Genomic DNA, 14,954 nt, shown 5'->3' with positions numbered 1-14,954 from the left:
CTTTCAAGATTCCTGATGGACAATTGTGTGAGACTTCAGTCTTATTCTGGCCCATCACACTCTTCTGCACATCAGACAGAAGCATTGAGAAGCACCCCTTTGATCATGGTGGTCTCCGCCTCCAGGGCTGCTCAGGGCAGAGTTAAGGACTCTTCCAAACAGAGACATGAGGAGGGTAAAAGCAAACACTCTCACAAGACACGTGCGAAATCTCTTGCCAAGTCCTCACCGAAAAAGAAGACCTCCTTGCTGACAACTTCTAGGTCAGTAAGACCCCACACCTTGATATGGATGTGTCTGGAACTCCTAAGGAGCATGGTACTGGTTCCTTGACAGGGAGAATCAAGAGTCCCCCAAAACAGTTGATAGCCAAAGGGACAGACCTATCTCTGGTAGTGACAATGGAAAGAAGAACATGGACACATCCTACACTGATGGTACCAGCATGAAGAGATAAGAAATCATTGTTACTGAAAACCACTGTCCTTCTGAAACCAGCACTGCTAAGGGACAGAAACTGGGTCCACTCTCCATCAACAGACTAGATACTCTATCCCGGAGGACCTTACTATCTTTGCAGATCTGGAATCGCTGATACTGTCAGATCCGGTCCTAACCACGGACCTCCTGACACCATCACTTCACCACTCTCCTGTACTATCAGCCAACCAATACATAATGAGACCTGGTACTGATGGCGCCACCCATCAACATAGAGGCCTTATTTTCTTCCACTTAGTCTAGAATTAGCGGGAGAGCTTCACCAGCTTTAAGGAGGCAGGAAGTCAGCCCTGACAGAGTCTCCAAAATATCATGGGTGCCTTCATATTCTCATAGGAAGGACTGCCCACCTCAGGACCAATGGTACCCTCCTCTCTGGAATCCACCCCATTACCTCTATTATCCCTCGCACTAGCCTTATTAGTGTCCCTGAGATCCGTCTTTGTGACTCCCAAATTTTTGAGATCTCAATGAGAGGCAAGGCAGGATTGCCACCTGGGAAAGAACCTCAACTTAATCAGGAACACTCTGAAGAAGAGGAGAAACCCATATAGCTGGAATCATTCACCCTGGTGGGATGATTATCATTGTCCTCATCAGATGAGGTGATCACACAATCACCATCACCACCTGACTATAGGCAGTTCCAAGACCACCTTGGGAGAATTGCAGACACGCTGCAGATACCTCTGCATAAAATGCAGGACATCACTCATGAGCTGATAGATATCTTCCAAAGAGCTGGTCCGAGGAAGGAGGCACTGCCTATTAATGAAGCCATTTTAGAACCAACCAGAATGGTCTGGAATACTCCAGCTACTTGTGCTGTCATTCTGAAAAGAGCAGAGAAGAAATATTTTGTACCATTGAAAGAGATGGAATACTTACTTACTTTTCATACTCCGAACTCTGTAGTGTTGCAGGCTGCCACCAAAAGTGACAAGCAGCATCAAACCAGATTTACACCCACAGGTAAGGAGGCCAAATGTGTAGACCTCTTTTGAAGAAAGAACTTCACTTTGGTGAGTGTACAGTTTCATTTAGTGAAATAGAACCAAGCTTTAAAGTTGAAATATGGTTGTATTAATTAATTAGCCTCCTAGTCAATGGCAGCATCTATAATTATGAGAAGGGATTCATGGCTCCAATCCTCCATATTTACCAAAGAAGTCCAATCTACTGTGCCTCTGGATCTGCCTCTTGAGAGAAATAACCCATTCAGCATGAAAAAAGATAAATTTGTTACATACCCTTAAAGACCCTTGAGCAATTCTTCACCCTCTGGGTATCTATACCCTGGGGCCACAGAGGAAGTATCTTAAACCTCAGTCTTACAGGCAGCGTCCAGCCCCATAACCATTCTACCATCAAAGGATTTATGAGTTCCTAGCAAACACCAAAGATTACAACCCAGTAAGCAGAACTTCTCCTCTTCATTCTCCTTCCAGCCCTAGCCTCCCACCAGGAAATCCTTTTCATGGGGCTTTCAGAAGCCAAGAATCAGGCCTCTGACACATACACAGGACTCCTGCACCCTATTTGAAGGTCATCTAGTTCACTTTTTCTCAGCATGGCACCGAATAACGTCAAACAGATGGGTTCTAGAGGTTATCACTACTAGTGATATGACAGAGTTCCTGTCTGTTCTCCCTTCAGAATCCCCTTCCATGTCCCTCTTCAGTGACCCCTCTCAGAAGAAGATGCTCAGAAAGGAAGTAGAGTCCTGCTCCATCTGTAAGCCATGGAACTGATACTGCTTCAGCACAAGGGAAAATATTCTACTCAAGATATTTCCTTTTCTCCAAGATGAATATACCAAGATTAAAAACTAGGAACAATATAATCCACAAACTAGTTTGGACCAGTTGGGGAACAGATGCTCACACTTTGTAGACAGCCACCTTGGTCTCCATCTTAAGAACATAAGAACGACGTACTGGGTCAGACCTATGGTCCATCTAGCCCAGTGTCCTGTCTTCCAGCAGTGGCCGGTGCCGGATGCTTCAGAGGGAATGAACAGAACAGGGCAGTTACCAAGTGATCCATTCCCTGTCATCCAGTCCCAGCTCCTGGTTGTCAGAGGCTTAGGGAAACCCACAGCATGGGGTTGCATCCCTAATCATCTTAGCTAATAGCCACTGATGGACCTATCCTCATGAACTTATCTAATTCTCTTTTGAACAGTTATTCGTTTGACTTTCATAGCATTCCCTGGCAATGAGTTCTCCACGGGTTGAATGTAGATTCAATGAAGAAGTACTTCATTATATTTATTTTAAACCTGCTGCCTATTAATTTCATTGGGTCAACCCGGTTCTTTTGTTACATGAAGAGTTAAATAACGCTTCCTTATTCAATTTGTTCATACTATTAATGATTTTATAGACCTCTAATATATTCCCCCTTAGTCGTTGTCTCTCTTCTAAGATGAACAGTTCCAGTGTTTTTAATCTCTCCTCATATGGAAGCTGTTCCATACTCCTGATCATTTTTGTTGCCCTTCTCTGTACTTTTTCCAATTCTAATCTATTTTTTTGAGATGGGGCAGCAAACAGAACTGCAAACATTATTCAAGGTGTGGGCATACACTGTGGATTTATATAGGGGAATTATGAACTTTTCCATCGTATTACCTAACTCTTTCCTATGGGATCCTAACATTCTGTTCATTTTGGTGTTTGTTTTGTTTTGTTTTGTTTGTTTGTTTGACTGCTTCTGCACATACAGCAAATGTTCTAGGAGAACTATCCACGATGACACCAAGATCTCTTTCTTGAGTGGTAATAGCTAATTTAGACCCCATCATTCTGTATGTATAATTGGGATTATGTTTTTCAGTGAGCATTACTTTGCATTTAGCAACATTGAATTTCATCTGCCATTTTGTTGCCCAATCACCCCGTTGTGTGAAATCGCTTAGTTAAATAGAAAGCTGATTGCAAAGAGTTACAATCTTGAGTAATTTTGCTTTCTCGGCAGTTGAATATCTGGCTTCCTGTCTTCACCCATATTTTACTATTACTACTGAAGAGAAGCAGCAGTAATACAAGGGTACAATCATGCAATAACAAACTCATCTATGGTGATCTCAAAACTCCTCCAAAATGCTGCCTTTGGTCCAGGAATCTTTTCTGGTTAGTTGCCAAGCTCTCAAAACCTTGGGACTATCAGCAAAAACCAAGTGGTGCAGAGGCTTTGGGGAAAGTAATGGAGGTAAAGAATCAAGGCCTGATCACAGATCCTATAGACCAGCCATCTAGCTTCACCATGGCACAAAAGCTTTGGATCACAGCAGACCACATCAGAATTTCAAACAGATGTTTGTAATTACCACTACTCAAATGGAAAATGAAGTATAGCCTGATATGTGAATGTGGAGAAGACAGCCAAACCAGGGAACAAACTAGTGAACCACTGCCCTCTAAGATCTTTCTCTGAAGGGAAAGCCTTGATTTATTCCAGGTCACCTGAAGCCACAGAGCAAATGACAGACTTGGATGTTGACCTTTTAATGTTGCTTTTCAGGTTGACATACAAAAGAAAAAGAATCCTCAAGAAGAAAGTAGGCTGGAGGCCCATACTAGATTTCAGACAGCTGAATGCCTTCATCTGCCTCCTGTGGTTCAGATGATCACCCTGGCCTCTATATTTCCCTCTCTAAACAAACGCGACTGGTTCACAGCTCCTGATTTAAAGAATGCTTATTTCCACACCAACATCCACCTAGCACACAGGAGGTTCCTTCAGTGCACCCTCTGTTTGGACCATTACCAATACGGCGTGATCCCCTTCTGTCTTTTGATGGTGCGATGAGTGTTCACAAAGGTGACACTGGTAGTGGCAGCACTTTTGAATGATCAGGGCACGCCGCTATTATTCCGGTACCTTGAAGTGCTGGCGACTCCTGGGGAAGCTGTACCGAGACGTTCAGAGGGCAGTCCTATCTTTAGTCCAAGTCCTATGTTCATTAGGACTCCAAGTAAATAAAGAAAAGTCCATTTTAGCTCCTGTGCAGATTATACATTTTATTAGAACAACCCTGGATTCGATCAGAGCCAAAGTATACCTGCCTCTGGACAGATTCCAAGCTATGAAGGAGCTCATCATCAGCTTCAACTGTGCCCTCAGACAACAGTATGATGCTGTCTCTTCCTCCTACATCACATGTCCTCTTATATGTATGTGACACTCTTTGAGACTTCATCTCTGATATCTACATGTGTGGTTGTGGACAAAGCAGTCTCATGTCCCCACAGTGTTCTGACTTAGCTTATCTGGTAGGAAAACAGATTAACTGTGTGTGTGTGGTAGTGGGGTCTCTTCGTCCCTCCCCAACCCATGAAAAGATGGGTCACAGACACCTCCGTACTAGGCTGGGGAGGCCATCTGAATGAACATGTAGCACAGGGTAGTGGTACCCAACAAGAATCACAGTTACACATCAACCTCCTAGTTCTGCAGTCTGCATGAAGCCTTCACACGATTTCTACCACTTATTCAGACCCTACATGTTCAGATCATGTTAGACAACAGGGCAGCAGTTTATTATATCAATAAATAGGCAGGAGCAAGATCCAGCCTTCTTTGCATAGGATCTGTCAGTGCCCTCCTTCCCCTCTGCTGAAAATACTTCCAAAGGTTATTTGTGGTACAGAAGGAACTGGAGGGGTAGTAAGTTTTCACCACCCCTTATGCTCTCAGTTTGGAGCATGAGGAGAAGGATGCAGACCTGGATCAAGGGACATTGCTAGCAAAAATTTCTGGTCTTCAGGCTAATGGAGCGCACACATACCTCAAATGGAATACACATAGGGGCCACATATCTCAAAGAACTCCAGTTACTGCCAAGGTAAGTAAAAATACTATATTCCACATGCAGTAAATCTGTGAAACCACAGCCTTTGAACAACTATCCTTATGGAGTGGGAAAGACTGAGTCTGACACTTTTGATAAATGTCATCAGTTGCCACTCCATAAATATGATTGTTCAAAGGTTTTTCTTTACTTTAAAATGAAATGGAATACATATGTCACATACCAGAAAAGCTTTGTGTACCGCTCACCTGTGTTTAAGGCTCTTAGTTTTAGCACCTTTTTCTACCGCTATCTGAATGTCTACCCCAGTTGAAAGATCTTATAACTACTAGAACCCATGCCCTTCCTTCCGATGTCCAGGATAGTATTCTAAAGAGGAAGTTGTATGTTTTACCCTTTCTTCTCTTTGAACCTGGTATCTTCCCACAGATATAGCTACACCTAGGACCTTCTCCCCATTCTCTCTCATCTCAAAAAAGAGTTTCATGGGGTGGAGTGTGGGGAATCTGTCAATCAAGTTGAATAGCAACTTCATTGATAAAAACTAAATACCTCATTAATACAACTGTAAAAAGGCTTTACTTTCTTACTTTTCTCAGTTACTTACTACTTCCTTTGCAAGGACCTTCACAGTTTCATAATGCAAAACAGATTCTGCCAGTCAACATGCTATTCTAAGAGGTTTACTACATTATACTTATGCCTTTGCATGTAGCCTCTTGTCCAGTGCTATTGTATACTTGCTATTTCAGGCCAGTCTCACATTTTTACACACCATTGCCCTCTTCTTTTTTCATTCCTGCCATGCTAGTGAACATCCACAGTTCAGATGACAAGGTATATTCCATATGTATACTGGTATATGTAAAGAGTTCACATCAATGGAATAGAGTGTTGACATAGAATAATGATCTCCTGGTCCTAAAGAAGTGCTGAGACAAAGAGAGACACTGATCCTTTTTCAAAGTTACATTAAAACATCTTTTTTTCCAAATAACTGATAGGCACACACAAGTGTTTTTATTTGGATATTAGTGAAATAGAGTGGCAATGGCTTCCTGTGCTATTATAGAATAGCACTATTCTACTTTGGTTTATGGATCAGCCTTGTGAACTTCAGTCAATCAGAAACTAGATTAGCCTTGGCATACTTTTAAGAAGAGAACTGAGATCTAATAGAAGTTCTAGTTCTTTAAAATGTCATAGGTAAATACTTTCTCTTCTGCCACCTGAATGACTAAAAAGGGTCTTCACCAGATACAATGGAATGGAAATTACTGCAGTGTTTATGAAACCTCCCTTCCCTTCCTTGCAGTCTATGAACAGTGTTAATTCCTAAGTTTGAAACTTGTCTGTAAAGGGTCCATCTGCATTAATTTTTCAAATCCTGAAATTATCTTTCTAGCAAGACCTATATTCAAATATGTTTCTGTAACAATATGTAAACAGGACAAAAGGCACTTTTCCTTTCTGCTTGTCCCTCCTGCACACTGGGGCTCAATGTCCGAAGATATGAGGAGAGAATTCTTTGCTGGAGCAAAGCAGAATTTTTAAATATTATTTTTATATGTAAATGTACATCTGAAGTCAACTGTAAAAGTTTAACACAACTTTGAGGTCTGCTGAATTCCTCTACTAAACAGCTGTGTTCACTAAGCAATATACGGTGTCCTCTGAGAAAACATAAATTAATTTTAACTGGTGGTGTGTGGAAATAATACACTTATAAATTTTCACTCAATACTCTTTTTCATTTTGTGACCCAGATAGTTTTGGAGTTTTTGTAAAAATGTCTAAGAAATGGCCATTTTCATATTGAAAACAGATGAAATTTTAAAAATTGCATATTTTTGTTAAAGTTTGAGGTTCCTCTCATTGTAAAATGGTCATATTTTCAAGTAAAAAACAAAGTTTACAACTTTCCTATTTGAAGTTATTTTACATTTGGGAAAAGGAAAGGGCTTGTTAGTTTTTGTGTTTTGAAACAAAAATTACTTTTTTACTGAGGTAAAATTTTATTTTAACTTTTTTACATCCTTCTAGTCTTAACCAACCAATTATTTTTCTTTTGTTTCTGGAGGATAATAGTAAACAGAAATCTTAACCCTTCTGGTATGTGTGATATCCCAAAATTATGCACTTTAAGATGTCTCTAGTGTTGCGAGATTAGAGGATTTTCATGGAAGAATAATTGTCCTGGATTCTTCATTTGCAACACGGCGGACATCTCTCTGTTTCCTCTCCTTAGCCTCCTCCTTTGGACTCTGGTTCAACAAAGCACGTAATTATGATTGGGATTTAGTCAAATTTAGTGGGACTGTTCACAAGCTTGAAGTTAAATACATGTATGTTTGCAGGATTGGGGCCTGGGTCTTTACCAAACACTGCTTGCTCTCTGATGTTTCTACTGTATAACTGAAATCTTCTCTCTGTCCCTCACTTGCTCTTGATTCACATTTTTAATGTTTCCTGCCCAACTGTACGAATTAGACATTTAAAAGAGTTCTTATAATAAAGTTTAGATTTGTGCGCACAATTCTGCAGTACTTACCAGAGCTGCAGAATATATGGCGCATTGGCAATTGTTCTCTTCCTCTGCTGGATTCCAACCACAAGGCTCCCCTCTTTTAACAGAATGTATTAAATTACCACAAGCAGTAGATAACAAAAATTTATCTCAGCTTTTATTATAGAAACATAATATCAATAAAAAGACACAGCCGTTTTAAACTTCAGTCTTCAAGACCTGGGCGTGTGTTTGTCACATATCTTGCCTCAAATAGGCAGAAATTCTGTTCCTTTCAACGTTTCTTCTCATTCACCTCGTCACTCCTGAAATGTCTCAGTGTAGAATTACCCTTTTCCCAGTACGCTTTTCTAATAGGTGGCCTTTTAAATTTGGTGAAATTTGACCATTTGGCAGTCGGGTGATGCTTGCTGCATATCTCTCCCTTTCAGCTGGTAAGTGTTCTGATTATGCTTTCCTTTTCTCATACCACTGAAGAGAGGACACCGCTCACACTCCCCTTTGCTCTCTTCTCTTAACCCATCAATTTAAATTCTTAATTCTAATCCTTAAATAACTTATTTTGCCCCTTTCTACATTTCTGCTCTCCTCCTCTGGCACACACTCTCTAAATGTCTTCAAACGCTTTTTTCTAAGGTTGGTACCTTCACTTTTACTACCCCCATGCCAGGAATTGGCTCCCTCTTGTTTACCTAGACTCCCTTTCCTCCTTCAAATCCCTCTCTAAAGTGCAGTTCTACTCCAAAAGGTGAATATGTAAAAAGACACCTTCATACTCCGCAGATCTGCTCCCTTTGTCATGTCTACTGAGTTTAGTGACAATGGGTAAGATTTTCTAAAGTACCTAAGTGACTTAGGCACCTGAGACGCAGTGATTTCTCTCCCACCCCCCATTGACTTTTAAAATTTTACCCTATAAATTTTTATGGTCTTGTACTACTGTTAGTGCTGCAGAGACACTACAGTTGTTAGGATGTGAGTTGGATTCCATTCCTTTGCATGCTCATCAACAAATTGATTCTTTCCTGTCAGTTACACCTGTGCAAACATATTGAAGGCATTTGGTGTGATTCTTTGCTAAGTCTCTTCGAGGCACAGCCCAGAACTCACAACCTTGGAAGTGGGAGGGCAAAGGTGACTTTACCCCACCTTTTCATCCTCCAATTCTGGGCTGCTGAGAGGACTGTAATGGTCCTGTAGGATAACATTGGGATCCCCAGGGGCTGCTTTAAATAGAATCCCCATAATGACCCCATCCTCGGCATACTCCCTTCACCAGGCCTTACAGTGGGGACTACACAATTGTGTGTACATTGACTGTAGCAAAGGAGAGAATCTCTCACATTGAGTTTGTGCAAGTGTTGCTGAAAGCATAATTTGGAGTTCTATAGGTGTCAAGAGTGCTTAATTTGGGACCTTCACCGCTGGTGCTGGTGGATGAAATAGAAAGAACACAGCTTGATTCGCAGATTCTAGGCTGAGGTTGCGGGACTGGCAGTCAGACAGCATGCCTTTGCTTGTAAACTGAGCACATTTGATATAGAAGTTATTGGAACAATAAAGAAGTAGCTTTACAATGCCACATATGCTTTACATAGTCACTTCTAAAGTTGTTTGAGAAATGGAAAAAATATTCATGAAAAATGTATCCCTTCCTATCAGAAAAATCCTGAAACTTTTCAGTCAGCTCTAGTCATTTCTCAGAATAAAACTGCATTTTAAAGCTCATGTATTGTTATTACAGTTGTGCCAAAAATGTATTAGGTACTGTACAAACATACAGGAATGTACAAATCCTGCTCTGAAGATCTTCTAGTCTAAGCTTTCAGGGGTCTTTCCAACCCTTAATAGTAATCCCCTTTCCTAAACTACTAGGCCATATGTTACCTTTTTTCTTTCTTAGCTCTTAAGACTTTTTTGGCAGGGAATGTTTGTAAATTTCTAGATAAACGTAAAGCACTGTATATGTTTTAATTATTTCTTAATAATCAAAGCTAATATAGTCTTGACACCAGTCTCTCTCTCTGGGCTCCTGCTCACACTCTCAAACTGAACCATGCAGATGGCTAGTCTGGCAGTCTGACATCACAGTAAACTCTCATGGAAGGATCACAGTCCAGAACCTGAAATTGTTCCTGGCATGGGAGAACTGAGAAAGTGATTCGCTCGTCTTTTCTGGGGGGGAGAGAGTTCCTGGTGTTGCTCTCTAGCAGTCATCTCTGCTTGATTAGAGGAGTGACACTGATAGGCTGCAAAGAGAGCCATGTACAGCCCTTCTTGACAGTGGGACAGTTGCAGCAATAGGAGGCATTTGAGGGTAGGTAAAGAAGTAAAAGGAAGTGGGGGGAAATGGGGATTCCTGGAAGACTCCCCCTTCCCAAAATTATCCATACAGTCAGTGCTGAGTTGTCTAGTTTCATGGTTTCTCCTATCAGTAATGCATGCCTGTTTCCATAGCACTGTCCTACAGATTTTAATTACTGCTAAGGTAGTTCACTTACATCATGACTCACAACACACTGTCCAGAAGAACTCTAAGTCTGGAGTCCTTTTATTCGTAACTAATGTAGTGTCTTTGGAGAGGCCTAATTTTGGAACCCCTCGCTCTTGTTCCCATTGTTATTTGCAGTGCAGGTTCAAAGTGTGTCCAGTTTAGGAACTTCTTCAGATGGCGTCTGAATCTTGATGCACTAACGTATATGTTTTAAGGTATTTTGAGCAGAGAATATCTGTAATGTGTGAATATTAGCACTTCCCAGCCTCTGAATTACTATTAGTTGAATCCTGGCAACAACCTAATAATCTCAGACTCTCATTTTACAACTTTTATGCTGAATTTCAATAGCAGCTGGGGGTGGAGTGCATTGAATATGTAAGTTTTTTCATTTCTATTCAGACCACCCCTTATCTTATCCTAGTGTCACCTTGGTGTGTACTCCGAAGTAATGCACACCACCATGTAATATATTAATGGTCAAAGCAAGTGAAGGAAAATAGCCATGCTCACATGCCCTCTACACAGTAACCCTCTCTTCTGTGGTTGCTTTGGAGCCCATGAAAAAGAAATGATGACACCATATTTACCCATATCTTCTACTTAGCAGTCTTGATTTATTTAAATATTAAAAAAATCAAGTGCCAATCTTTCTAAACATTTTTTGGAAATGTACACTGAAAATGAGGAAGTTGACTCAGAAGAAATCATTAAAAATGTCTTAGATGCAACAGTACAAAACATCCTCTTTCTCCCCTTCCCCCCCTCTCCCCCCAAAAAAGAAGCTTGGTCTACACTTGCTTTACTTCTGAAAAAATTTCTATTGTTGCAGCCCACCATCTCAGCTCCATCAGCAGAAGCAATGTTGAGAGTCATTGGATGGATGTTTGTGTTTTTACCACTATGTTGTGTGCTCAGAGCAGGGTTAGATGATGATGTGGTTGAAATATTGGGTATCTGTCTAGCTAGTGTAGGAATAGCCCAAAGAGAGAGTGGCACATACACTCATGCATACCTACATATGTACACTTCTTTTTAGCAGAAACTTCAAGCTGGGATTGCTAGTTAGGATTTGAAAAGGAAGACTTCACGTTTGCTCCCTTGGGATGAAAAACTTCATTGATAAGCGGGTATTTGAAATATAACATGCTGGCTCAGAGCATCTGAGCATCATTTTTTATGCTGAGAGAGGTTAGTTAATTTCCTAGTAACTGATGTAGCCCTCACAAACTCACTGTATACCAGCCATTCTTGATTCCCATTCCAACATTTTGACTTTTTATCTGTCACAGGCTGAACATCAAAACTAACTTCAGTGCTTATGGGATAATGAAACATTTATAGTCTCGCAACTGCTGTATTTTTGCATCTTCAGTCTTCTAACTCAACCTCTAACCTGCTTCTGAAGCAGATGCCTGAGTTTCTACCATTTAAAAAAAAAATCTGTCAGATGAATTGCTGTAAATGTGGAGTGTGTTGGTTGTCTATATCAGGGTTTTTGTTGTTGGTGCTGTCATTCAACCAGTCTTTCTGGATGTTACAAAACTGCTAAGAAGCACTGTGGACAAGAGAAAATATCTTTTATTTTATCCCCCAAAACTTTGCAATCAATTTCCAAACCTTGGAAGTTTAAAACATAACTTCTTTCCCCCCTGACACCGACCAGGCGTTCAGCTATATCCACATATATCAAAGAACATTTTTAAAGCTCTACAAATGAGTCATGAAAGTTTGACTGACCTCCGTTCAGAATCTTTCCTCTCCCATTCTTTTGTAATGATATCATTTCTATATAAAGTCTGTCATCACTAACAAACTGTAAAACTTTCTATTAGGAAGCCAGGAATGCCCTCCCGCAGTTCCTTTTTCCAGGTGCAGTTTCATAGGACCTATTCACTGGATAGACAGGTTTTCTTCATGTGCCAAATGAAAAACCCGTAGATTGAATCAAATTGCATTATAATCTTTCTGGAATCAAAACTAGTAATACCTGTACTATAAGTTGAGGTCTGGGGAGAGGGTTTATCTGGTTAAGACAAATCCATAAGGAGCGTCTCAGCTCTCTATTTGTACTGTGTAATTTGTACAGAAAGGGAAGGAGTTATTTATACTGTCAGCTCCTCTCTGTTGAACCTCTCTGTTGGTGAGCATTTTTCATTTTATTCTTGATCATATCATGAATAAGAATACAGAGAGACTGCATTGGTCTTCAGTGTCAGATACGTGTCAGCCTTTCTGCGTGCCGTTAGTTGTATGCAGCTTTTTTATCAGTTGAACTAATCCTGTCCCTGGTAAAGGGACTAAATTCATCCATGGGCTTTAGATATAGAGAGAGAGCTGTCTGCTAGGATTTCACATCAGATATTGAATTTTGCTGGTGGAAAATTGTAGAAAAATGTGTTTTTTCCCATCTGAGGAAGAAAATATGTATCTTTTTCTGTAGTTGTGTTGTAGTTTTAGAGCCTGCACGTGGATGGGCTGTTCCAGTTCCAATCATGAAGATATGCTAGGTTGTCTCTGCCAAACCCTGACATAGTGACTAAGGATATATTAGACTGGTCTCAGAGGTATCTGAGAAGTTTTCACTTGTTCCTTTATTCTAGGGTACAGTTTTTATCCCACTGTAATCACCACCTTTTACAACTGTTTCATGTGCTGAAACAACTATGGCTGAAAGGGCTAACAACCCCCTCCAAACTGTAAAGCAGTCAACAGGTGCGATACATTACTCTAATCAGCTGTACCCACCAAAACTGAATCACTTCCCTCACACTTCTATCTGCTAGCCATTGCTTTATTTGTGCAAGGGCTTACCAGGGCTGAGCCCTGGCACCTCTAGTCTTGGCAGTTCATAGCCCTGGCTCCCTTGGGTTTGCCACATCAGTTATCAAAGTAAAAAAATTGCTTGAGCCCCTGCACCTCTTTCATTACTAATTAAGGTTTGCTGCTAGCCTGAAGTCCAGGAATCTTGATGTCTATCTCAAACCGAAATCTTAGCAAGATGCTAAGCAGATGACCGTTCCATGGACTGTATCAAACTCTTGTCAAGTGGATGATGTCAGTGATCATTCTGTTAGGTCTTTTGCATCTCTAATTACATTGATCTTCTATCCTTTGCAAGAACTGCTTCCAAAAATTCTTAGAAATCTTGATGTTCAAGGTCTTTCCCTAGCAAATGAGTTCTGGTGGACTCAGATTTTTACCTAGTGTACCAAAGTTATCCCACCTTCCTTTTGAGATGCCACAAGTGGCACAATAAAACTGCTGAATGTTATGAGTGTAAAGAGTTGGCTACATTCTGTCCTAAAGGTGACTGCTTATCAGGGTTATGCATCAACTCCCTTGTACGAGGTTTCTAACGTGCTGAGATATCCCAGGAAATCATTCGAAAAATGAAATCTACATGAATACTTAACAACTGCTTATGAAAGAAAACAATTACATATTCAGTTCTTGGAAAAAACAGGTGAGGAGATGAACATAGCAATAAATTGTAGAAGACAGATTACAAGAAAATAAATTTATCTTTTAGACAATAGGCACATTGGTTGGCATAGGTCCATGTGTTACAATAGAGAAAGTTTACAAAATGGTTGAAATCATTATGCTACTTAGATTGAGGAGAAAGCACTAACGCATGGTTTAAGATGGAGGTCTGTTTGGTCCTAATGTCTCCTGTGGTGTGGATGAAGTAGCACATTCATTCTTTACCTCGTTCTCCTTTTTTTGCAGAAAGGAGTCAGGACAGCACAGCAGTGGTGCTCTCTGATTCTAGCTCCACACAGGACATCTTTAATGAACCTGCCAGTTCTCAAGACAGTTCGAGGAAGCCTTACTCAGAGAAGAGGATTTCCACTTCCTGTTCAGATGTGATGGCATCCTGCAAAGAAACTCTAGGATCTGAAGACGAAAGAGGTAATCATTTTATTATGTAACTCACAGCAGCTTGTGTGATGATGATGACTAGGGCTGTCAAGTGATTAAAAAAATTAATCACAATTAAAAATATTTATCGCGATTAATTGCACTGTTAATAATAGAATACCATTTATTTAAATATTTTTGGATGTTTTCTACATTTTCAAATATATTGATTTCAATAACAACACAGAATGCCAAGTGTACAGTGCACACTTTATATTTATTTTTGATTACAAGTATTTGCACTGTAAAAATACAAAATAGTATTTTTCAGTTCACCTAATACAGTACTGTAGTGCAATCTCTTTATCATGAAAGTTGAACGTACAAATGCAGCATTATGTCCAAAAAACCTACATTCAAAAATAAACAATGTAAAATTTTAGAGCCTTTAAGTCCTCTGTCCTACTTCTTGTTCAGCCAATTGCTCAGACAAACAAGCTTGTTTACGTTTGCTGGAGATAATGCTGCCCGCTTCTTGTTTACAATGTCACCTAAAAGTGAGAACAGGTGTTCTCATGACACTGTTGTAGCTGGCGTTGCAAGATATTTATGTGACAGATGCGGTAAAGATTCATATGTCCCTTCATGCTTCAACCACCATTCCAGGGGACATGCGTCCATGATGATGGGTTCTGCTCAATATCAATCCCAAGCAATGCGGACTGACGCATGTTCATTTTCATTATCTGAGT

The 14,954-nt window shown here is 40.3% G+C and overlaps 1 protein-coding gene across 5 annotated transcripts in view; it reads left to right on the top strand.

Annotated features, from left to right (window-relative positions):
- CABIN1 (calcineurin binding protein 1) overlaps window positions 1–14,954 on the top strand; it is a 205,606-nt gene that overhangs the window by 64,062 nt on the left and 126,590 nt on the right. For all 5 annotated transcript variants that reach the window (XM_084648966.1, XM_084648968.1, XM_084648964.1 and 2 more), the window contains one exon: window positions 14,071–14,253. In XM_084648966.1, the coding sequence (XP_084505092.1) occupies window positions 14,071–14,253 (183 nt within the window). The remainder of the gene's footprint in view (window positions 1–14,070; window positions 14,254–14,954) is intronic.

The sequence above is a fragment of the Lepidochelys olivacea genome (genome assembly GCF_965140295.1).
Source record: "Lepidochelys olivacea isolate rLepOli2 genome assembly, chromosome: 15".
In the NCBI taxonomy this organism is placed as follows: domain Eukaryota; kingdom Metazoa; phylum Chordata; order Testudines; family Cheloniidae; genus Lepidochelys; species Lepidochelys olivacea.
The sequence above is the reverse complement of the archived record's forward strand: the minus strand, read 5'-3'. Positions and strand labels throughout refer to the sequence as shown.